Source organism: Podarcis cretensis (assembly GCF_951804945.1).
Source record: "Podarcis cretensis genome assembly, chromosome: 3".
Lineage (NCBI taxonomy): Eukaryota > Metazoa > Chordata > Lepidosauria > Squamata > Lacertidae > Podarcis > Podarcis cretensis.
Genome location: NC_137172.1, coordinates 37743971 through 37769163, shown reverse-complemented (window position 1 = coordinate 37769163; position 25193 = coordinate 37743971). Strand labels below are relative to the sequence as shown.

The 25193-nt window shown below is 41.5% G+C and overlaps 1 protein-coding gene across 2 annotated transcripts in view; it reads right to left on the bottom strand.

Moving 5' to 3' along the window:
• Positions 1 to 25193, bottom strand: part of KIF6 (kinesin family member 6) — a 152564-nt gene that overhangs the window by 106835 nt on the left and 20536 nt on the right. For both annotated transcript variants that reach the window (XM_079969227.1, XM_079969228.1), the window contains 5 exons: positions 23073 to 23202; positions 14156 to 14362; positions 10599 to 10742; positions 9144 to 9230; positions 8827 to 8930 (listed from right to left, as the gene is read on the bottom strand). In XM_079969227.1, coding sequence (XP_079825353.1) covers positions 8827 to 8930; positions 9144 to 9230; positions 10599 to 10742; positions 14156 to 14362; positions 23073 to 23202 — 672 coding nt within the window. The remainder of the gene's footprint in view (positions 1 to 8826; positions 8931 to 9143; positions 9231 to 10598; positions 10743 to 14155; positions 14363 to 23072; positions 23203 to 25193) is intronic.

Sequence of the window (25193 nt, the reverse complement as noted above, 5' to 3'; positions counted from 1 at the left end):
CAGATGCATGGCTTGTATCCTCCACCAGTGAGCACCCAATTCTGTGGAATTACATGCTGGCTGAGATCAGATACTGGTGCCTTAGTAAATATATTTCTTCTAATTTCAGAAGGCATTTGGAGCGTTTTTAATCTTACAGTTAAAAGGTAAAGGTACCCCTGACAGTTAGGTCCAGTCGTGAACGACTCTGGGTTGAACGCTCATCTTGCTCTACAGGCCAAGGGAGCCGACATTTGTCCGTAGACAGCTTCCGGGGCATGTGGCCAGCATGACTAAGCTGCTTCTGGTGAACCAGAGCAGCGCACGGAAATGCCATTTACCTTCCCACTGGAGCGGTACCTATTTATCTACTTGCTCTTTTTGGCATGCTTTCAAACTGCTAGGTTGGCAGGAGCTGGGACCGAGCAATGGGAGCTCACCCCGTCGTGGGGATTTGAACCACTAACCTTCTGATTGGCAAGCCCTAGGCTCTGTGGTTTAGACCACAGTGCCACCTGCGTCCCATAATCTTACAGTTAATTGTAACTAATTTTATGATGTATGCTGCATTTCTATTGCACCCTGCTTAGAAACCATGGTATTAAGCAGTATATACATTATTTAAATGAATGACTGAATGAACGAACAAACAAAATGTATTGTAACATTTAGTGCAATAATAGTGCAATAATAAACTGTTATTATATCTGCAAGGTGGTCAACAAATCTCATTAAAGTAGTAAAAGCAGGTCAGAATATACCTATACAATGAGCAACTAACAAAGAACAGAATCAGATAAAACTATCTGTGTTTTAATTGGTCATTATTCAGCAAGCCCTCTGCTGAACGTTCTACAAAAGAGAGAGAAAGACCTTTGTAATGTGGCAGAAGCCAAGCAGATCTTTCTCGGAAAGGTGTGTTCAACAAGTGTGGTGCCATAACTGATGAGACCATGAGTGCTGAAGTATTCTTTTCCTGCAATTAGTTGGAGGTGGAATTAAAACTAAGGTTCCATTAAAATATAGCGCTATATTAAGTAACACTCCCTTTCCCCTTCCTATCCTTTTAGAATTTCTATTTTCAGTGAAAGTTCCATGTCAGAGCTGCCTCTAGGTCCCAGCTCACAGAGGACCAACGCTAGGCTGTAGTAATGTACAAAAGTCTTTATTGAAGTTCAGTTTCCATTTCAAAGCCACAGCGTGCAGCCCTACATCTTAAACCCTAGATCGGCGAAGTCCCGTCTGAGTCTCCTCCCCTATGACACCAGTTTAAGATCCTAGCCCTGCTCCACCTTTTACGCTGCTCTCTCCTCCTCTGGGTCCTCCTGCCCGCTGGGGCATTGCCCTTTCTGGACTCTTCCGACGCTGAGTCGCTTAGCTCCTCCCCCTCCCTCCGGCGGGCTTTAGGACCCGGTTCCCAATCCTCATTCTCTGCTGTCCCACGCTCCTGTACATTTGAACTTGCCTCTCGCGCCAGCCCAGTGACCTTTCTCCTAACCGTTACACTACTTCGGTCACTGCTTCCCTCTTCCGGGACACTGGCCGGATCTGACCTCTCCTCCGTTGTCCGACTTTCTGATGGAGGCGTGGTCAGCCCTGCCTTATCTTCTCTCCCTGGTGGGGAATGCACTGGCCCCGATCCTTGGGACTCTTCCCCCCCACTCTGCTCTCATGGGGAAGCTGGTCCTGATTTCCAGCTACTGCTCTGGGAGTCCCTGCTGCCCCCTTGCTCCTGGGGCGTTCCCCTTGGGAACCCCCTACCCCTGGCCACTGGCGCCCCCTTCTGTGAATCTTCCGATTCGCTGGATAGGCTCATGGAATCCCTCGGTCCACTGTCCTCTTCTCCTACGCTCCCCTCGGATTCTTCCCCTTCGCTCTCCATCTCCTCTCTTCCCTGTGCCTCTGCTCCTGAGCCCCTGACAGGTGTGTTCAACAAGTGTGGTGCCATAACTGATGAGACCATGAGTGCTGAAGTATTCTTTTCCTGCAATTAGTTGGAGGTGGAATTAAAACTAAGGTTCCATTAAAATATAGCGCTATATTAAGTAACACTCCCTTTCCCCTTCCTATCCTTTTAGAATTTCTATTTTCAGTGAAAGTTCCATTCAGCAAAGATCTCTGGCACTTCAAATAAATGTTACTGTATGCAAGTTCAGTTGTTTTATTGCTTCCTACTGATTCCAGCTGTGGAATTAGTGAATAATTTCTCCTTAAATAGACACTCTTGGAATTGCCGCATGTCAGCTATTTTCCCCATGTGGCGGGTGGAAGAATCATTCATTCATCTTTTAATTATTACGATCTAGAGTAGCAAACAGTATTATTAATCAGGCTATCTTAAAAACAAAAGGAACAAAACAAGAGAAAAGCAGTAAGTAAACACTTCCTCCCTATTACGGGGGGGGGGGGGGGAATGACACAGGGTGTTTTCCAGAAAGGCCTTTCAAGGGAAAACTATTCAGTCACATCCCAGCTGCTATCAACATGAAGCAATAAAACTGGCTGAACCTGCAAAGAGGAAGTGTTCCATTTAAAGGTATGGGAGGGGTGCAGAAAAGCTTGGGATCGACAGTTTAGAAAGAACTGCATAGAATTATAGAAGTGTAGAGCTGGAAGGGATCATGAGCAAAGCAGGAATCCAGATGACCTCTAGAAAATGAGTACCCAAAAGATGTCAATTCCATAGAAAAAGCAAGGTGTGGGAAATGTAGAGAAGGGCCTACAATTTGTATCCCTACTGTGGCACTGGGATGGGTGGAGAGGCTTAACCCATAGGATAGCGATCAAAGAATTCATATAGGTATAAACAGGTTGTGAGAGTCCTTGAAATATCCTAACTGGAGACTATTTAGGACCTTATTGGTCAAAAAGCAACCCATGAATTGGGGTAGAAATGAACTGGTAAGCAGTGCATCATAGAACTATAGAGCTGGAAGGTACCCTGAGGGTCATCTAGTCTAACTCCCTGCAATAATCTAGCATAGTGCTAGACCAGATCCAGGTTCAAATCCCCATTCAGGCATAAATCTCACTGGGTGACTTGCTGCCAGTCATTCTCTCTCAGTCTCATCTCTCTCAGGGTAAAATCTAGAAGGCAAAAAATCCTATATGCTGTCTTGAGCTCCTTGCAGGAAAAAAGGGTAAGATGTAAATTTGATACATAAAAGAAAGATAATGTTTAAATCAGTCTGTTATGTACCCTCCTAATCATATTTTCAGATACCATATTACCTACTAGGTTTACAGCCCAATGCTTGAAGCAGATGCATTGCTGTATGAATTTGTAGGACTATTTCTATTCTGTTTGACAATATAAAAGTAGTAAGGTAAAGATATTAATAAACTAAAGTGCTAAGCCAGCACTTGTAATCTGTGCCTTAAAGAGTTCCAACTGGCATGGATTCTGGAAGCGTGGGTGCTATGGAACACAGCAGTTTTGATTTGAAATCCTGACTTTCTGGGCAAAGTTAAGTTGCTAGTGAGCTCATCTGGCGGAAGAACTTATACCAACATTGTCCAAACAAAAAAAGGCCTCTCCCTTTACTTCTGGCATGCTCCTCATAAAATATAAAAAGGAGAAAGATTCCATTTAAATCCAGCGTTAAAAACCCTATAATACAGAAGCCTCTAAGTATACAGTACTATCTCCTTTAGAGAGGATGCATGTTGCTATTTAATCTACTTTTTTTTTTTCAAATGTGCACAGATGCTGGCAACTATTACTAAACAAGAAACAACAGTTTAAATGAACATTTATAGATCAGTTTCATATTAAGGAAGCCTGACAACAGCATCCAAAGGCAGTAATTCAAAATCTGAAAGTTGTTGTTTAAACTCAATACAATAGATTTTCAAAATAAACAGCAATATTTTTGAAGTACACAAACTATATACCCAAGGTTGTAAGTATCTATATTTTCTTTAAACTTACTTTAAAGTAAATCCCATTGAAAAGTGGAACTTATTTACTAGGAAATATGCACAAGACTTAGCTGCAAAACTGAATACTATGATAATCAAAAGAGAAACTGAAGGTTAGATTTTCCAAAGAAGTTGCAACTTTATTTACAAGACTGCTTATTTATGTTTTGTGCGTGAAGCAGTTCACTAAAAACAATCTGAACATTTGGTTTTCATTTCATAGCAAATGTCATGAAAGAAAAAAATAAACAGCTGGGCTTAGTTGAATGGACATTGTCAGGGATAGGCAGGGTCTGAAGGGTGGGCAGTAGAGGTGGGGGTACAGGAGGATAATCTGGGGAAGGGGTCATTGATTTGTGGGGATCTGTATCACCCATGATGCAGGGAAAAGAGGAAGAGGCTGGGCAGTCAGAGACGGGAGAAGAGGAGGCAGGGATAGAGTTGCAGGAAGGTGCAAAGGTGGAAAAGACAGTCCCAGATACAGTCTCTACCGTCCCCTCCTCCAGGGACAAGGAAGGACTTAAAGCAACAGGAGCAGCTGGAGATGCTGTGCAGGACAAGTCGCTGGTTGCTTGCACACACTATATCAGAAGAGGGGGTTAAAATGTGCTGAAGGAAGCATGATGTGCTGTTGCTCCAAATGTCTACCCAAGAAGGCTCACTGGTGCCATCATTATATAACTTTAGGTACCAAGCAAAAGCTTTCCTCTATAACCGGACTAAGTATTCAGCCTGCTAGGCAGAATGAACCCCACTCTCCTCCTCCTGTGTATTGTTCTATGTTTTCTTCCAACTCCCCAGTCACTTGCAGGGGGGTATAGGGGGAGGAGGGGAGTCCCACTTCAGAAGTGGAAGTCCTTGCACAAGCCTTTCACTGATAGGACTCATTAGATTAAGGTTACCAGATTTTTTTCAATGAATCCAGGGACACTTTTCAACTTCAATGGATTTTGTATGGGGACTGGTTTGTAAATCCAGGGACTGTCCCCGGGAAACTGGGACATCTGGTAACCTTACATTAGATGAACCCTGCCCTTTGTATCTCATTCTTTCTCAGGATGATATACACTGTGCTTATTCTATTCTATCTAGTCTTGTGCTGAGGGTTAGGCTTTGCATTAGTGGCTGGCTTCATGTACAGCCACCTAGCAACTTTCACTGTTGACAAGGAAATGAACAGAGACCTCTTCAGTCTGACTATTCATCTGGGCCACTTACTATTCAAAACAAATTGTTCCCCTGGAAGCAATTATTGCTAGGTCCATTATTGTTTAAAATATATGCCTCTGATGTTTTGTGTGCACATCTGAAGCGTGAATCCAGCAATGTTTGCACACACAAGTACATTGGCTAATGTGGAAAACTGACTGACTGAGTGCACATTCATGGATTTGTTTCTCTGTAAGATGTGATGCGATCCCTAGGTATCCTTAAAAAATTGGAACCATGCAAATTGCTATTACCCTGTATACAATGTATCAGTTCTACATTATGCAATAAACATTTCCTTTTCTTGTAAAATTATATAGTCTTCTGAATCAATTCAACATTAAAAAGACGAAAATCTGTTGTATGTCATTTTGCTGTCACCAATTATAAGTAAGTAATTGAACAAAGCAAAACCATAGCTCTGTGGCTTTTCTGTGGGTTCCAGGTAAGTGCTTCTGATTCAGCTTCTCCTATCTGCTTGATTTGTTCCTATTTTTACTGGCTGTCTTCCACAGAGACTACCTGACCTCAACTCCTGCCTCATTCTTGCTGGTTTTCCAGATCAGCTTGTGCTTCCTTATTCAGCACTAAATTCCCAGCAACAGGCTCAACTTGGCTCCTTGATCAGTAGACTGTTTGTACATGTCAGCCCCTAATAAGTTCATGTTCTCCTGGATCATGTTCTGAGTATATTTAAATCTAAATTTAATTTAGCTCCTCAGTCTGAGACAAAAATGTGATGCGGTTGCAATTTTATCAAATGACGTTTGCATGAATAACACCAGTGTATGCAGCACCAAGGAAATAATTCTGCTGCTCTATTTACCACAGGTTACACCTGCTAACATACCATATCTAGCTTAGATCACCACATAATAAACAGGATAACGGTAAGTTAGAATAATTCAGAGGAGACCAAAATATAAAACTGGCATAGAAACTATGAACAATTGAGAAAGATAAGGGGCTTTCTCATACATCAGATTTAGATTGCCTTTGAACCTCTCTCACTCAGTTTATGATAACATCTGTTGTTTGTACATCAGAGGAGAACCACTGCAAGTCAATGCCAAAAAGTGAATCATTTGAACCCATGGTTCAAGGTAGCTTCCTATGTTCCTAGGAGGAATGAAAGAGGCATTCGTAATGCAAATAAGCATTCTTGCCAACGTAGGCTTTATAGTCACATCACAAACTCAACTGAAACAACAGTTCCTTTATGACTCCTACATGATAATGCCCTAAGGGTACAAATACAGAGCTACAAATACCTAAAAGGCTGACGAAAAGGTATGAAGCATTAAGAATTTTTTCCTAACTGCTGGTCAATGGAAGAGATTGTCCAGAAACATTATGAAATCTTATTCCCTGGAGGTTTTAATAAAAGACAGTGTAGTGCTCATCGGCCCTGTGCAGATATAATGCTCTGAATTCCTTAACCATAATTCAGCAGTTAGGAGAAGGTTGTGGGATCACACACAGACAATGTGTTTTATCCTGATATTTCTTCAGAGGGATCTGGAATCTGATATAAGTATATCAAGGCCAACCATGTTTCCCTCAGTCCCAATTGGGTAATGTATAACATGGTTTCTTTGAATCCACTTGTGTGGTGGCTGGTATCTGAAGTGCTGGAACACATACTGAATGATCCAGATGTCTTGCCTATGTCACAAGCGCATGAAACAAATTTGCCTGAAACTTTTATACTCCTATTTTTATATATAGATGCAAATTTAGACTGCCTTTCAGAGGGGAGAAAACAAATTATGGCTCTTGCTTGTATGGCATGCTAACAGGATTTTCTGGACCCAATGCACTGTAAGTGGATTGAGTCCTCCACTCCACCCCCCAGTCAGTTGACAAGAACTGCATCATATGTATGGATTGCAACTAAAGCAAGTCCTGTACAACATGTCACTCCTCCTTTCCCCCCACCTCTCTCACCACCACCCCTTTGCCACCCTATCCAGCTGTTCTAGCTTAGGCAGTGGTTCTGGCCAGCGACAAGGTTCTAGTGGTGTATGTGTGCTAAGCACAGAGTCCAGAGACACCATATGACCTTATGCTAGTATCAATTAAGAATCCAGGAAGCAAAGTCAGATCAAGAAAACTCAAGCGCCATCAAGGCATGGTCAGACAAAGAAGAGAGTAGGTTCCAATAAGTGAGATCAAGCAAGGCAGAGGTTAAGATCTAAAGGAAAACAAGCAAGGTGGGTAGCACTCTGGATAGCTCCAAACAGTGCCTAGGCTGGAAGTCATAGAAAGTAGACTTGAATACTGCTCCAACAACCAGCAAACCCACACTGAGTCTCAAATAGGACTACAGCTTTCTCTGAGGAGTTAATCCCACCCATGATTAGTGAAGTGCCTTATTCTTAAATGGCCCAGCCTGTTGTAGAAGCTACTGACTCCAACAGTTTGGTGGAGGCTGGGCTTCCACCATGATTTCTGAGCTGAGTCCTCAGAGTCTGAAGAAGGCAATATGACCTCTTCAGGCTGGAGAGACATTGGTATCAACGGGCCTTTTGGTGCTGAGACCTCTGAGGAAGCAATGATATCAAAGGCTGGTTCAGAGGGCAAATTTTCCTCCCAGTCCAAGTTGTCCTCTGAATCCCCAGCAACTTCCCTCAGAGATAGGGACTCAGAGCCCTGGGTCATGATATCAGCCATTATCTGGGCAAATTAAGATGAGGGGTGGTGGCTGTGGGTCTCATTGACACTATGCTTTGCAATGTGCTCAGCCACCCTTTAAGCACAGAGTTGTTTTTAAAAGTTTTGTTTTATAAAGAGGGGAGGGACAGGAGATCCAGGACCTGGTTTGCCACCCCCTAACAACAGCCCTCCTGATTCCCCTATGAGGACTAAGTCAGCTGTTCGCTTAAGAAAAGTTTTGCAGCCTGGTATCATGGATCTACAGTTTTAGGTCTACTAATTCACGTGTTTCACAAACACAGCCAAGCACATTCTGCTTATATAAAGTAGAACCACAATACTAAACATCTGGGCATAGCATAATTTATAATTCAAGCTTACTTTGGGCCACAAGAAATTAGCTCTGTAGCACTTCTCAACACAAAGAGCATTTCTTGAACGCTTGTTAAGGTTTGAGCATTACAATACTAAATTACTCCTAAACCCCAACAGGAATCTCACACCACCACCCACGGAAGAACTAAACTGCAGGAATTCAGACCCGCAAAAATTGCAGTTACCATTATTCACCCCTTTCCTCTCCTCCTCACAGAAAAAGGAGTACAGCTGTGTACCTCACAAGATCATCCTTATCTCATTCCCTTTGCTTGCTCCTCTTCCCACCAGTCCAAGAGATGTGCATGCTAGGCATCCACTAGTTCTCTTTCTTCCCCTAGCAACTAGGTATCAAACCTGCAACCACCCAGAATTCCAGATGTGTGCCACGGAGGCTCTCAGTTTACTTTAGGGTTCCACGTAAAGACTTCCCACAAGCAGTACGACAGCATCCCCAATCTTCACATTCCCATAACTGCTTTCCATGACAAGCAATCTAATCTGACAATTTCTGTTGATTATAACCCTAATTTGAAATATATTACTTGGAAAATAGGTCTATGGAAATCTGTGGAATATATTAGCATTTAAAATCAATGTACTAAGAACTGAACTGATTCTTATTATGCCACTTAGTAAAACATTTCAAAGTAAGAGGAGAAAAAAGAAGCAAGACCAAAATATTACTGTCGTAGCTCTTCCTCTGTCAGTTCTTCTTGCCTTTGTTCCCCAGTCACCATGGCCAGTTCATTTCTTAGGTCCTGAACTTCCTTCTTTAGTCGTGCTATTATCTGCAGCAATGAAACAGGTGTCACTTATTGGCTAAATTTAAAGTTATGATTAAGAACTTTGTTGGGAATCCTCTCTCATTTTGTACAATTTTTCATGCTTTTATTTTGTCAAACATGAAGTAGATGACAGACTGAACCTTTCAAAACTGATTTCTTAAATTAATTTGAATTCCTGAAAAATGCTAGGTATAAATAACAACCAAAATTCCTTACCAGTCTGGGGTCAATTTCTTCATTTAGAATGGCTTCATTCTTAATAAGGGCAACTCGCTGAGCAAATCTACAAGTTGATATTGATTCCTAAATGTAAAAAAATATATTCTTAACATGCAATTATGGACAAGTAAGTGTGCTATATAATTAATAAACTAAATCAGCAATCTTTAAAAACCAGGCTTCCTCAAATTTGGCCCTCTAGATGTTTTTGGCCTTCAACTCCCTTGATCCCTAGCTAGCAGGACCAGTCATCAGGGATGATGGGAATTGTAGTCTCAAAACATCTGGAGAGCTGAGCTTGAGGAATCCTGTTTAAAACAGACAACAGTCTTCAAATTCAATATACACAGAATAGCAGCAAAATAAACACTTGAAGTTCTCCAGTCTCTGAAATCCAAACTGAAGATGGAACTAAATAGTGTCAAACAGATTTGGCAAAATGCAGCAGAAGAAACCAAGTGTGCTGGTCCAGGGGGGAGGTTACCATGGGGCGAGGTCCAGGACCTGAGTTGAGGGTCAGCAGACAGTCCTCCACGGGCGAAGCGGGGTCCACAGCGAGGAGCAGGGCAAGGACAGGAACTCTGGAGGAACAGGACTGGATGCTGGCCGAAACAGCTCTTCAACGACGTTGCTCCCACAACCTGGGACCGGGCTGACTGGCCTTTATCTTCTCTGAGGCCAGGGGCGGTCCCGGCCCCCAGGAGACCCGCCTCTCCTGGCCTTAAGGCGAGCACTCCTCCTGGGAGAAACCAGTTCCCTTTGCCTCTCTGCCCTGAGCCTCTGCAGTTCAGGAGAGGCTGAAGGGTTACTGGACCCAGGGGGAGACTCACCTGCAGGCACTGAGTCCTCAACCACCTCCGGAGCCAGAGTGGATTCACCTGGTGCCTGCTCCTGAGGATCTGGCACTGGTGCAGGCACTTCAGAATCAAGGCCCTGCCCCAGCTCAGCCGGCCCTGGAGGCGGGAACTCCTGTGCAGGCTGGGATTCCTCTGGTTCAACCTCTGAATCGGATTCCCAGGCCATCACACCAATACAAGTGATTTCCGGCATCTGCGTCTGCACAGACGCGATTTCCGGTGCCGTGAAAGTGAGTCCCGGTGCCGCACTGTGCCAGTTTAGCGCAGTGCGTGGGGACTCGCCAAGCGGTTCGGGGGTGGCTCGTGGGCCAGTTAAATTACCCCCGTGGGCTACTTGTGGCCCATGGGCCTTAGGTTGCCTACCCCTGCCCTAAGCCATTGTATGGCTTAGTGTTGCGTGAGAACCAGCTTAATATAGGGTTCAAAATATAGGGTTTACCAACTACTCTGGCAGTGTTGCATCACTTCGCAAACTAGGGTTTAGGGTAGAATTAAATCTGTCAGCTTATAAAACATATTTGAATGAAATTAAATGGATAAATTTAAAATACTAAATCTTGGACAGCAAATTATAATAAAAACTGAGAGGACATACATCTATGTTCCTTTTGTCTATTGAGAGTGTGGCAATCATTGTGGTCATACAGTTCCCTCCTAGGCTGTCTCTTAGCACCGAGGTCATCATAGAATTCCTGTAGGGAATATGAGACCTATTCTTCTCTGACAGAGCAATGATTACCTGCAATAAGAACAGAAATGGAAACTCTTAGAACTCTGGTTTTGCTCTTGAATATTTGGACAAGTCACTCTAATACTGGAAACGATTACTTTAAAACTGAGAATTTTGCCGACTGTAACAGTGGCATACATTAGCAAATGTCAGACACTTTGGCTCATCAAGACTCACTCCGGTAGTGGATCAGCATAGACACTATTGCAGTGGTACCAACTGTGACACTATTAATTTATTAGTTTTTTTTTACCCTGCATTTTGGCACCAAAGCCCAGACCTACAGATTAAACAATAGCATTAGTATACCAGCCAAAGAAAAACCCTGAACTTTCCTGCAGTGACTCTTTGTAAAGTCACAGAAATGGCACAGGATAGACCAGGAGCTGCCAGTGTGGTGCCTTCCATATGTTGCTGGCTTTCTATTCCAATAATTCCTGACCATTGGTCACACTTGCTGGGGCTAATGGAAGATAAAGTCCAACAATATCTGGGGGCATCATACAGGTTATCCCTTGGCTAGATCATGGAACTGCTAGAGCTTTGAAGCACTGCCCATTTCTTCCTTGCTTCGGCCAACACTTTTTGTTTCAATTGCCTCTGTGAATGAGCGGGATGAGTTCCCTCTGAATGGTGTATGAACCGATTTCTGCTTTTTTCCCTTTGTAGCCTCTGTGTAGTCCTACAGAAAGGACATGGTACTGTTACCCAACAGCAGAATCTCCAGGACTGGGAAATATTTTGCACTACTGCCTTGCTCATATCAGCTCTTTCCCCCACAACATGCACTGCATAATGTTTGACAAAGGTTAGTAGAGAGGACTACATAGAAGCTGGTGGACATCGGGCATTAAGACCCTTTTATCTAATGCTACTGAAGATGCTTGAGCACACTGAATTGTAGAAAACACTTGGATTTTTAAATGACATTGTCACCTCATTGCTGGATAACAGAAACAGACTGTAGTTATAATCCACCAAGAAACTGTCCAAGAAGAAGCAGGGAGTCCCTTGTTTCCCACTGCAAAGCAGTATTTAATTAAGAGGTATATTGTAAAGCGCGTTCTCCAATAAATGAGAGTATGTGTTGCGGTGTGGGCCGCCGGGCCAGCCCTGTGTTGCCAGGCAGGTTAATTGTTGTTGCCTGGTGCATTGATTGGATAACCGGGTTGCTGGGGCAAATTGTATGTAGCAAATTGGTGGGTGGGACCATAGTCTTTAAATGTTGGGGCAGTCTGGTTTTCTTTTCTCTTTTGCAGAGTGCATCGGATCACCCGCCCACCCTGTTTTCCGGTTGACCTTGTTTTGCCTGTCATGGGGTGGTCTGCCTTGGTGCAGGGGCCTAGTAGGAATTTTGCCATTTGGCTGATTGGCTGGTGCCATTTGGTTTTTGCCTACTACTTAGCAATTCGTCACAACTTGTAAGGTTGTGGTTAGGCATTGGTTATAAAAAGCTGTTGGTGGAGGGGTCAAGATAGGCTGTGTCTGGCCCTCCAATTGTGCTGAAGGAAATTCCATTAAAGGAATCCTGGGGATTGCCACGATTTCGTCCAATCCCTGTCATGGGACCAGGGCCAGCAAGCCTTGGGGAGCTGGTTGGGTGAGCGGCGTGGGACTGACGCTCAGCTCAACTTATCCCCAACATTGACTTTCCCTTCTACTGGTTTCCGATAGGAGCTCGGAATGTCAGTTCTGTCCCGAGCGGGGGTGCAGATAGTCATAACCAATGTCTAAACAACCATTCACTGATTTTGTATTTTAATAAAGTTGTGGCCAAAATAGTGCCCAAAAACCAAAACTAAAATTACGTGTGATGTGTGAAATTATTTGAGGGGTGGCCTGGGAACCTACACACGCAAATCAAAATTAAGAGCACTTTTAATATTCAATAAGCAAAAATATGCTGTTTCAAGTTTATACTTAGTGATTTCAAAGTTCAGTTTTAAGCAGGTTATAGCATTTATCCTCAAGTCACTGTTAATTGCCAAAACTTAACTCATCAATCAAAGGAGGTACTTAAAATGCGATATAAACTGCAACCATCAACATCAGTTTTTTATCTGGTTTGATCTTCAGTTTCTTTGCCTTCACCTCGGTCCATCACACACTCCAGACACTACACTTATGTTGCAGCTGTCTAAAAATGAGATATGCTGGTAGAATCATTAGGGTTGGGGATGTTTATTCAACATGTGGTTAGTCCAAAAGCAACAATTTGGCTACAGAAGGCAAAGTAAACTTTTTGCAAAGATTTCTCAGTTATAGTTATAGTAAATCTAAATGTTCTACTTTAAATTCCCATATGCCGAAGGGGGGAAAGGTGTTAGGCACATAGTTAAACAAAGCACATTGTCCATTTCTTTCAGTTCTGACAACTTTTCTCCTTGGATGTCTGACATATACTCAGTTTCTGTGGCTTACAAATATGTTAAAGAAACTTTCAGGGAGAGAACACTGTGTTTATGAGCACTCCAAAATCAACAAAAGCCTTCCATTGCTATTAGTATTTGCAGGGCTATGAAACAATACTCCATAGTGAAATCTGTAAAAAAACAAAAAACTGTAGTCTGGCAGGTGTGATGCTTTTCTCTTTTAGCAGAACACTAGGGCTAATGGATAATGTTTTTCAAACTATTTTAATACAGTAGCAATAAAGTCACAGTAGTAATAATTTATCCACAGGTTATTAATACAACACTCATGTGCTTCTAGGTAGAGATCCTGGAGTTGAAGACCAAAGAAAAAGTGTAAAGAGTATCATAATGGGGAAAGATTATGACAGTGGTACCTTGGTTTACAAACTCAATCCGTTCTGGAAGTCTGTTCTTAAACCAAGGCATTCTTAAAACAAGGTGTGCTTCCCCATAGCAGTGGGGGACTCAATTTACAAATGGAACACACTCAACATGTTCTGCTTCTAAGGCAAAGTTCACAAACCAAAACACCTACTTCCGGGTTTGCAGTGTTCTTAATCCAAGTTGTTCATAAACTAAGCTGTTCTTAAACCAAGATACCACTGTACTAAACACGTGAAATGCTAAGGCAGAAAAGTATATATATTGGCTGTATAATTCAATAGCTGAGATAAAATCCACGATGGCTTTGTTAGGCTTTCCATGAAATACACCTGCCTTTCTTTGGTCACGGAACACAAAACATTACTACATACTGCATTTCAACAGCTGCCATTGAAATTGTGTTTAAGAAGGAAGTTCTATTAAAAGGTACAGTGCAGTAAAATGGTATAAGGAAAATTATGTTCTCCATGCTATTACCTCAAATAAACTATGCTGGGAGACATTATACTCCTTCTCTGAATCAAATGATTAGCCATAATGCCAAGTGAAATGGAACATGAACATTCTAAAAGCAAACTACTACAACAAACTAATAGCAAAATGAAGAACTGACGTCAACCATACCTGTTCCAAGTAATGTAATGACAGATTGATATATTTGGCTTCTGTCAGCAACTGGCCTCCAACTCCAGTCTTTGCAACACGCTCTGAACCAGCCAGATCCACTAAATGTAGTTTGGAGCGCCGAATGGTTGCAGAACCTGGCTCTTTGCTTGAGATGTGAATGGTGAAAATACAATGTGAACGAGTGGAGGCTTGATTCATTGGAGTCTGTGAGACAAAGAATTTAATAAAACTCAGCTGCAGCCAACTGAAATGCTTACAAAGTAAGGGGGAGAGATATCTCCTGAACATAATATAAGTTAAAAGTGACTAAGTTAAAAACGCAGGTCAAGAAGATGCATTCAAACACATTATGAACACAGAAATCTGTTGGATCAGACCCAAGTTCCATCAAGTCTAGCTTTCCCACAGTGACTAGCTAGAGGTTCCCAAGAGACAAGATGGGCACGAATGAAATAACTCCCCCCAATGCTCTCGTCCCCAGCACCTAGAATCCAGTCCATACTGTCTTTGTATATGGTGGTGAGGAGTCTGTTTATCTATCATGTTTAATACCTCTCTCTTGATAAAACCTGTCTTCCATGAATTTGCCTAATTCCCTTCTAAAACTGTATATGCTAGCAGCCATAGATCCAGTCTAAGTCCCACTCCCTTCTGTTAATGCTTACTTTAGCCCACAAAAAATGTCTCTGCAGCACTTCTCAGAACTCCCTTCTGCCCTCCCCTCCATAATGCCCCTTCTTCAGGACTTAGAGAAGTTTAAAATGCCCAGGGTTAGCTCAGCCAGCTGGGTCACACTGAGACAGAATGGGGGAGATATGACAGCATAGCCCGACTGAACCAGGAACCAAGGGCGGAGGAAGGGGTGTGTGATGGGGGCAATCCGCCTCGGGTGTCACCACTGAGGAGGGTGACAAAATGCCTGGCGGCACTCACTGCAAGGCCTGCAGTGCACCTGAGCCATGCATCTCTCCTGGGAGTGACACAGTGGCTTGGGCGCCCATAGGTTCATGCTGCCCCAAACAGTCCGCCCGCCACCTCCCTCTCAGCTGTAGGGTGGCTGAGTGGGAGGAGGCAGGCAGACTCCTCGGAGGCCCCACAGAGCGACCTGTCCCGGCTTGCCCCGCCCTGTGGGCGGCTGGCTCTGCCCCTGGGAGCAGGGCACGCGCGCCGCCCCAGGCACCCAATCGACTTGCTCCACCAGTGCCAGGAACTTCTTGACTCAGGCAGAGATCCCCTGGATCCTTACCCCACTCATCCCAGCAGATCTTGCTACAGGGGAAATTTGCCTGTCTTCAGCCTTGTACAGTTTTGACACAATCTCATTGTGGGTGCATAAAATGTGCAAATAAATGCAATCATGCAGATATTATTTATTTATTTATTAAATTTATTTGCCGCCCCTTCCTCCAAAGATCACAGGGCGGTTTACAGTATTAAAAAATGAAGACTCAAAATACATACCAAGAACAACAAGAAAACCAATAACCCTCTCTATAAACAAACATTTTTGCCTGGCGCCTGGTAAGTTATGGTGTTATAGATGTCTCAAACTAATACTGGCCAGTGGTAAATGAGTACTGCACACATTTCATGAGTGAAGTATTCTGACTTACATAATTTTTATTCCTAGTAGAAGTACTTATGTCAGAAAGACTAGAACTCAGCTTCCTAAAATGCCTAGGCCACAAGTAGTTTTTTCCATCACCACACCCTTTCTACTATATGCCATAGAAATCACTGTGAGACAGCAAGTGGGGTTTTTAAAAAATCCTTAAATTATATTAACAAGATTTAACTTGATGCTTTGCCTTATCATTTACTGTCTATTCCATGTGGCAGTTCCAGTTGACAGATTTCCTCAAAACAGAAAATTCCAAAATCGTATGTAAGTCAATAACATCATAAACTATTAATCAAATGCAATGATGGAACATTAATGTAACTATAATGTATTTCTATACCTTTGGCTTTTTTTGCCAAAAGAGAAAAATCATTTATCAAAATTGCCACTAAAGCAAGATTACTGTCCCATTTGTACATCTTTGTTATGAAGCTCCATTGCATATCCACTAGGCAACTATTCAGACAACTTGAAATTAAAAAGAAAGACAATATTAAATAAGGAGTTAAGAGTCCACTACAAAGATTTTGCTGGTGATTTCAGAACTCTTTTGGTCTTGTTAAAAACATCCCAGACATATGTGTCTGAAGTCATGAAGATGAAAGGGGATTACAGAATGGGTCTATTTCAGAACAGATGGTTTCTATTGCAAATCTATATCTAGAAAAAATATATGGATTCCAGTGACTTGCAAATAACTTTTTCTATAACAGGATTCCATGACATCATAAGCTACAATGCTTCAATAGTTCTTGGCATCATGAGAGGAGCACAAAGGGCACATTTTATTCAATTCAAACAGTTCCTGTGACAAACCCAGAGTTTATGATGGCTGCTTTAAGTTTCTGCTTGGCTACAATTGTACTGTACTCCCTTCCCCCAAGTTGAGAGAGCAGCAGCAACCGCATAGCTCTCAGCTATTACATGGCAAAATAGGCTCATCTCTATCACATGCCATCTCAAAATACCCAATGCAGTTCATGCTAGGTCAACCCTTGTTGTTCACTAGTGGTATTTTAATGTCTGGATATAATAAGGTGTATCGGTTTGAACAATATTCAATACGTCAGATTTTGGTTAGAAAACTGCTGAACAGCTATTTCACATTTTTATTCCCTTATATTTCTAGTATTGTGGTATTGTGAAATTGTGCAGCTTTGCCAAAATTAAAACAAAGATAGATACCAAATTCAAACATTTATGACGGCAGCTAATAAATTTCAGTAATGACACATTTACCACTGTGGTCACATGAAAGATTACCATCCACAGCTTTGTGAATCACCAGCAACGTAAAATCTTGAGGAATTGGATGGCTTACTGCTCATGTTATTAAAACCATTTGGAGAAACACGGGTCACGTGAACTGAAGAGGCAAATTATTTGCAATATAGCAGATTTCTGCTAATGCAATGGAACTTTCCCTTCCTCTCCTCCTTTCCTGCAGCTCCCCAAAATCTGCTTTGGAGTGTTCTCCAGAAAAGATTCCAGGGTGAGAACAGTAAGACAAAGTCCTACTTTGCATGGAAGTCTGCTTGTACACTGAAATAATCAGATATCACTCACCATCAAATTTAATACACAAAGTTCAAATTATCCCTGCACATCTTAGAAAATACTTGCATGGGCATATTTTTTTTAAGATGAATGGGTGCACTGATTCCAACCTTTCCTTATCAACAAACCACAGCATGTTCCAAACTCAATCTAAGCTAGCTCCATATTCATGGGATTACACAAACGTCATGGTTTCCTGTGGTCTAGCCCCAGGAGTGCCTGTTAGTATGACGCCTTCTTTATATATGAACAAAGTAGGATATACTGTACATGTAAAAATCAATCAAAAAATTCAAGCCAATTCTGTCTTTTTCTGGAAGCAACAATAAACTACCAGCATTTTACTAGCGAAAAATAGCAATTAATGAGATTTTTGAGAAGAAAAAGTCTCTTGACAATTTGGAATGGATGCAGAAAATGGATTATCCCCACCCCCCAAAAAAGTTCCAGTTTGTCTCTAAGGAAGTCTCTTCTTTATTTTCAACTCAAAATGCTTCAAAACACTAGAATGGTCCTTTAAAATGTGCAAGATTTAGAAGAATAAACTAACAGATAATGATGATAATAGGAACAAAAAGAGAGGTAAAACCAATATGAAGGTCAGGAATAAGTGTCCATGGTCATCTTCAGATATTTAAAATCCTTACTTTCGATTGAAACATATGTGAATGCTGCCAAAACTCTTTGCTCTAGGCCCTCCCAAACACAACTGATAGACAAAATACTGCACGTGCACTGCATCCCAAATTGATGCAATAGTAGAACAGAGCAATAAATCATACAGCAATAAAATCCTGTACTGAAACATTTCCATTCTCATTAAAATAGGCTACATTTGTATTAAGGAAAAGTGAATACCAAGCTGGAGACTAAATTGCATGCCTTCTTTGATCTAGCTTCCTAACAAAACAAGATTTGAGATTTCTGAAGCATCTGCATGCTATGAGTCATTATTTCAACTTTTTCTGTTGAATGATAAATAAAATCCTGCAAAGAACTACTCACACCGTAAAGCCTTTTTCAACTTGAAAGGCCTACGTTATTTTGAAAGTTCTGTAAATAGAAACTGCACTCTTTAGTTTAGATCCATTTCATTTGTGTTGGCTGAATGGCATAAAGAAAGTGAAATCCACTTGGAAATCCACCATTGGTCATTTCCCGGTCTCAAGAGATTGCCAAGTCTGAAGCAATAGCAGGAAGACATGCTACAGTCCTTCAGGGCAGCCTCAATTCTGTGAGCCAGAAGACTTAGCACAACTCCTTTCCTGATTATAAGTTGCAGCTTCATTATGTCTTGCTATTGTGGTAGCTTTGTTGAAATAGAATCATAGATTTGGAAGGTACACCAGAGGTCCTCTATAATCAACCTTCTGACAATGCAGGAAATCCACTGCTGTAGCATCCCTGATAGGTGACCATCCAGCCTCTGTTTTTTAAAAAACCCCAATGCAACCTCTGTTTTGTTTAAAAATAAAAATAAAACCAATGCAAGGGAGCCCATCACCTACCAAGGCAATCTATGCCATTGTCATTCTATTTTTCCAACGTGAAACTGTTGATCTGGAGCAAGAGAAAACTAATTTATTCTGCCATTTATGTAGCAGGCAGCCTTTCAAATATTTGACTATGGCTATTATCTCTTCTCCAAGCTAAACACACCCAACTCCTTCAACTGTTCTTCATAGGGCATGATCTTCAGACCCCTCACCATCTTTGTCACCTTCTTGAGACATGTTCCAGTTTGTTAGTTTCTTTCTTTAACTGCAGTGCCCAGACCTTGATACAGTACTCCAGGAGAGGTCTAACCAAACCAGAATAGACTGGCACCATTATTTATTATGATCTGGATGTTATTTCTTGTGATTCTGTTGAACTGCATTCACGTTTCACTTGTGGACATCCTGTACTGTTAAGTTTTGTGCCACCCATTCTATGTTTGTGCATCTTATTTTGCCTAACTAGGTGCAAAACCTTACATTAAACTCTGGTTAGAGTGTGGTGCTGATAATACCAAGGTCGTAAGTTTGATCCCCGTATGGAAAGCTGCATATTCCTGCATTGCAGGGGGCTGGACTAGATGATCCTCATGGTCCATTCCAACTCTACAATTCTATTATTCTAATATCATTTTAGAAATCAATACAAATTAATTTGGGTCCGCCTGACCCACTCTAGTGATTTCTAGCTGCCTCGATTCAATCTGTGTTTGGCACAAATAGTTACAAGTCGGCCTAATCCAGTTCATGATTTGGACAAATGTGTTGCACAGTACCATAAAACATGCATTTCCATGAAAAAAGATTCAGTAAAGGGTAATTTTACACATATACTTAAAAACCAAAAATTACAAACAAATCTGGTTCTTTTACCTAGAATTACAAGCTCAGAAGAATTAACTAAGGTGAAATTCTTATTTAATAACTTTAGCCTAGAGACTATGTTTTGCAGATGTTTTCAGGTTGCCATAGTAGCTTCTGAATTTGTCTCTTTCAATATGAAGTTGGTAACCTCGTTTTAAAAAATGACAAGAGTCAATCTTGTAGTATGCTGCTTCATCAGAAAAAATACTGACCAGTTAAAAATAAAAATAAAACTATTTTTATTTCTCTTTTGGATGATAACATAACCAGATATCCAGTGTTAGTATTAACATATACATAATCTTAAAAAGCCAGACCATGACATTTTACACAAGCCAAAATGAGTGCTTCAAATGTGCCAAAAATTCTTGCTTTCCAGGTGCCAGAAATCAAAAGCCTTTTTGCTTTGTGTTTGAAAATTTCCCACTGAAATTTTTTTTTGCTGCTCTGAAGTTGTCTTATAGATTTAAGCAAAAGAGCCCTTCTCACTAGTGAACTGAAAGGTTTCATACCCTTGTTAATAATGCCCATTGTTGCTTTTAGAAGTCTTTTTCTGAGTCTTTGTGGATATATACATCACGCCATGAAGATCTATCACAGTCATACTCATATACCATATGTGTGAACTTGATGTGGATGTGTTATCTCATTCCTTTTTCCTCACTTCCTGGCTTCACTCACAGCTCTTCTCATAACACAATGTAGTCTACTATCACCATATGGTAATGACCGTATCAAAATGGATTGAATGAAGAAGTCTAGCATCTGCTCAGATCTCCTCAAGCCTCAAAATCATGCTTGCCCAGTTCACATTGGTCTATGATCCAAGCAAGCACTCAGTTTTCCATACAACAGAGTTTGCATGGATCTCATGCAATATACAATCAATTCAGATTTATTATCATGTTGAGCTGGCTTCAGGCACCAGGCCCATTGGCAGACCAACTCTGTGCTACAAAGATGTCTGGATCAACCCCACTGTGTGGGAATCCATAGTGCCTAGAGACAGACAGACATGTCATGTATCCATGGCAGTGACAAGAAGAGGAATGACCACTAGGAGGATCACAGAAATAAGAAATGCCATGCTGCATCTGCAGCAGCATAATCAGACACCTACATCTGCCCCAGCTGCAACAAAACATGTCTCTCCCATATCGGTCTCTACAACCAGAGCAACTTTCCAACAGCTTGTCTTCACCCCCAAAGGCACACTCCTCCATTGCTGACCACATAACACTAGTAATAACACAATTACACTGTCTGCAGATACATTTCGAGGCCCAATATAAGCTGCAGGTTTTAACATATAAACCCTTAGAGGGTTTATACCCTTAGAGCCACAAAAAATGACTGCCTGCCTTTCCCAACAAGAATACATCCAGACTATGTTCATCCAGACATTACAAATGTCTTCTGGGGCCCTTCCCCATGAAGCCCTACCCCTGAGAGATGCCCAAGAAAAAGTGCCTTTTTGGTTGTGGCTGTCTGCCTATGGAACGCTTTCCCAAGTGAGGCTCACCTGGTGCCAACACTGACATCTTATCAGCACCAGGTGGAGATTTTCTTCTTCACCTGGGCATTTGATGGAATTTGAAAAGTTTCTGGACTTCCGGGTTGGCGCCATCGCCGAATGGCGGACTCCCTCCGAGCTCCGGAGGGAGCCTGCTCGGCAGGGGCTGGGTTCTACCGCGCCGGCGACGCGGGGACCCTCAAAAACCATGGGCGCTGAAACCCATGGGCATGGTGACTCGGCGGGCACCGTTTGCGCCCCCCCGACCCGCGAAGGAGCCTTTTTAAAGGCTGCGGAGCGGGTGACGGGGGGGGGGGGTGCTGTGAGTCCTCCGCTTCCCCTGCTGAGCGAAGCCGCATGCCATTCGACGGAGAGCGCTGACTTCTTCCATTGAAAATTTGGTCTTTAAAAGAATAACCCGTGAGTAATTGGAACTTGGATTAAAAAAGGGGAAAAATTCTATTTAAATTCGGAGCGAGCGGGGGAGGTGCAAAAAGGAAGTCAGCCTCCCCCCCTGTTGTAGAGGAGCTAAAGCAAAGGATTTGACAACTAAGATTGAGTGTAACCTTTTTTTGATAAAGTTATTAACTTCGCAATGGAAAATTATAAGATTGGGCTGGAGGAGAAAAGTGGAATGTGAATTAAAATGCAACCCCCCCCCCCCGGAAACCCCGGGAGCGATCTGAAAGAGCGCCGGGAGAAGAGAAATAGAGGTTTTGACAGCTGTCAAAGGAGCTGTCAAAGCGGAAGAACAAAAAGAGAACTTTGTTACGAGGACTTTGCTGGTCACATTTGTTACAAATTGGATATAAATTGTTTAAAACAAGGAATAATAAGTTACTTTGACTGTTGGGTGTGATCGGGAAGGAAACTGAGTTACTATAATCCCTCTAGAGGAGCTGTGGGACACTACAAGTATTGTTGGCATCAAATTTGAATAGGACTTTTTATCGCCTGGGAAACTGCAGAAATGGAACACTATTTTGTCTACAGAGGTCTACACACTAAAGGAGACAATAGATTTATCTATTGAAGAATGGAAGGGACTTGACGTAATGTTTTGTTCCTGAATAACAAAGCCTCTGCAGAGGAATTAGAAGCTTTTTGGAATTAGAACATTTGTGCAGGAGAGCAGGGGGAAAAAAAAAAAGAGGAGGAGAGAGAACAACAAGAACAATAAGAATAACAAGAACTAGACAAAGTTGGAAGATAGACTCCTTCCAAGATTGGACATGTGAAACCAAAGATGACCAAAAGATGGCAAAGACTAATAAAAAGATGGCAAAGCGGACTGGTGAAGGACTGTGGTTTAGATGTGGGAGCTCCAAGATGACAGTAGACATTGATGGACATTGGGAACGCAACCGGGAAAGGGGGGAGGGAAATTTGGAATCCAAAGGGTGTTAAATTACATTTTATTCTTTTTTTTTATCTTTCTGTTTATCTTAATCTGTATTGCATATTAAAGAGGGGAACTCGTGGAAGGGAACAGGTCGATTTTAGGGGATGGGAAAATATTTTTTTTAAATTGGGCCAATGATAATAATTTTAAAATTTGGGGTAAGAATTTGTTGAATCTATTTGAAAGAATTGGAATACAAGAGGGGGAGGGGAGGGGAAGTCCTGGAAAGATGCCAATGAAAATAAGGTTTTAAATTTGGATGTTTTTCTTTTTCTGTTATATTTGAAATTTTTTTAATAAATATTATTTTTAAAAAAAGGAATTTGAAAAGTTTCTAAAGTTGATTGTAAATTACTTGAAGTCTTGCGCTAAATGACTTACAAAAGAGAAGAAATAAAGATATTAAGTATTTTGAGTTCAACGAGAGGATAATTGAACTGTTTACAGCCAAAGATTCTCACCTCTGCAATCATCCTGTTAGTGTCTCCTAAGAAAAGAAGGTTCAGTGCTTCCTCCTCATTGGTTGCTTGCTGCAAAGAGAGATGTTTCAGATGAATGTTCTGATCAGGATCTTCCATTATTGTCACCTTTCTAGAAGAAGAAGAAAAAGAAGAGGAGGAGGAGTTTGGATTTGATATCCTGCTTTACCACTACCCTAAGGAGCCTCAAAGCGGCTAACAATCTCCTTTCCCTCCCTCCCCCACAACAAACACTCTGTGAGGAGAGTGAGGCGGAGAGACTCCACTGCTCTTAACCACTACACCACACTGGCTCTACAATACAATAACATTTAAAAAAAACCAAGATTTAAGTAAAGCTTAATGTCAGCATTTTGGGCACAAAATATATTGCAGCCGTTTTAAAGAATCCATAATGTATTTTGTGAATAAGTAAATGCACAGATATCCTGGATTTTTTTCTTTTCTTTTTCTGAACATAGAATCATAGAATCTTTGAGCTGGAAGGGGTACAAGGGTCATGTAGTCCAACCCCCCACAATGCAGGACTCTCAGTTAAAGCAACCCTCAGGTTGCGTCTCTCGGCAAAAATAAATTTCCCAAGTGTTCATATCAGAACTACCAAAAACCCAGTGCAACCCTGCAGTTAATATTTGCACCTTGATATAGGCCCATGAAACATTTCATAGGCAATGTGGTGATGGTTTCCCCCACCCTCAGAATACATCCTTTCATTTCCCCCTTTATCTTTGATTTTATTTCCTTTCTTCCACTTAAAGACTGGCCCTAATTCAAGAATGACAGGCTACAGCATAAAACATGAACTAATAAGGATCATGACACAATTATAATATACAAGCAAAAAAATTCTTGGGACAATTCTAATAATGCAGCAGGCAATATCCTATTAGTAACTGGCCTCGCTACATCACCGGCCCCTGCAAAAAAAATAAAAAATGCTGATCAAAGAGGCATGCCTTCAGCTAACACCTAAAGCTAAACATTGCGGTCTGCACCCCAGAAGTGAGTTTGTACCTCAGTCAGAAGAGAGGGCAGTCCATTAATGGGATGCCACCACTGAGAAGGCTCTATCCCAATTTACTTAACCAAGGGGAAAAGAAGGGCCTCCACCACACAGATGTTCCTTTCAGCATTTGGGCCCCAAGATGCTTAGGGTTTTATGCCAACTTAACAAAGAGAAAACTTGATGGTTGTGGAACTTGGAGACCTCATCTAGACCTGAGATTGTGCATGACTGTGCGTGTGCCTAACCAAAACAAGTCCTCATATGTTAGGTTTTCTTACTAGCTTGGCTGATGCAACCAAAGAATTTGTACAGTACAACTTGGCTAATTCTGTTTTATGCATATTCCACCCAGCTTTAAAGAAGTCTACAAATTCCATCTACTTAGCCAAATGAAAACATTCTTTGTTTATAGAAAAAACAAAAAATCTTCTTCTGCCTCCTCTCCATCATTATGGATAAGTTAGCAGTACTTTTCCATATCAAGGTCCAAGTTAGGACTAATTCTTACGGATTTTAGACATTTCTACCTGTATTGGAGGAATGGAGACAACTTTATATAGGTATAAAGCTAGCAGCAGCAACTTGAACTATGAGAAACAATATACTGAACAGTATTAATAGTTTCCTCTATCACTTTTTTTTTTTTTTTTTTGAGAGGGACAGTTTGACACTGGAAACCACTGACATAACACTATCTAATCAATCTCATATATTTTTCTACCACTATAGAAAAAGTTGTACCTATTGGTAAAAAAAAAGCCAGAATGAGACAGGGTGCAAAAATCCAAGTGTCCAGTCGGAATATTTGTCAGGTCTAATTTTCTTAACTGCCAGTGGTGACCAGAAATCTCTATTTTTGCAGCCCTTTTCAAATCACAGATATTCTTTGTTTTAGATGTGTCTGTGAAAAAATGACATCTCTGTAAATTCAGAACTCTTTTCAGAATCCACCGCAACCCCTATTAAATACACATTTTAACACAATTGTTCCCACTAAATGAATGCGATCCAACATAATGCTAAACTGACACATTTACTTTCTAAAAGGTATGGGAAAGGAAATACATTAAGAATAGCCACACCTAAATCTGAAAGCA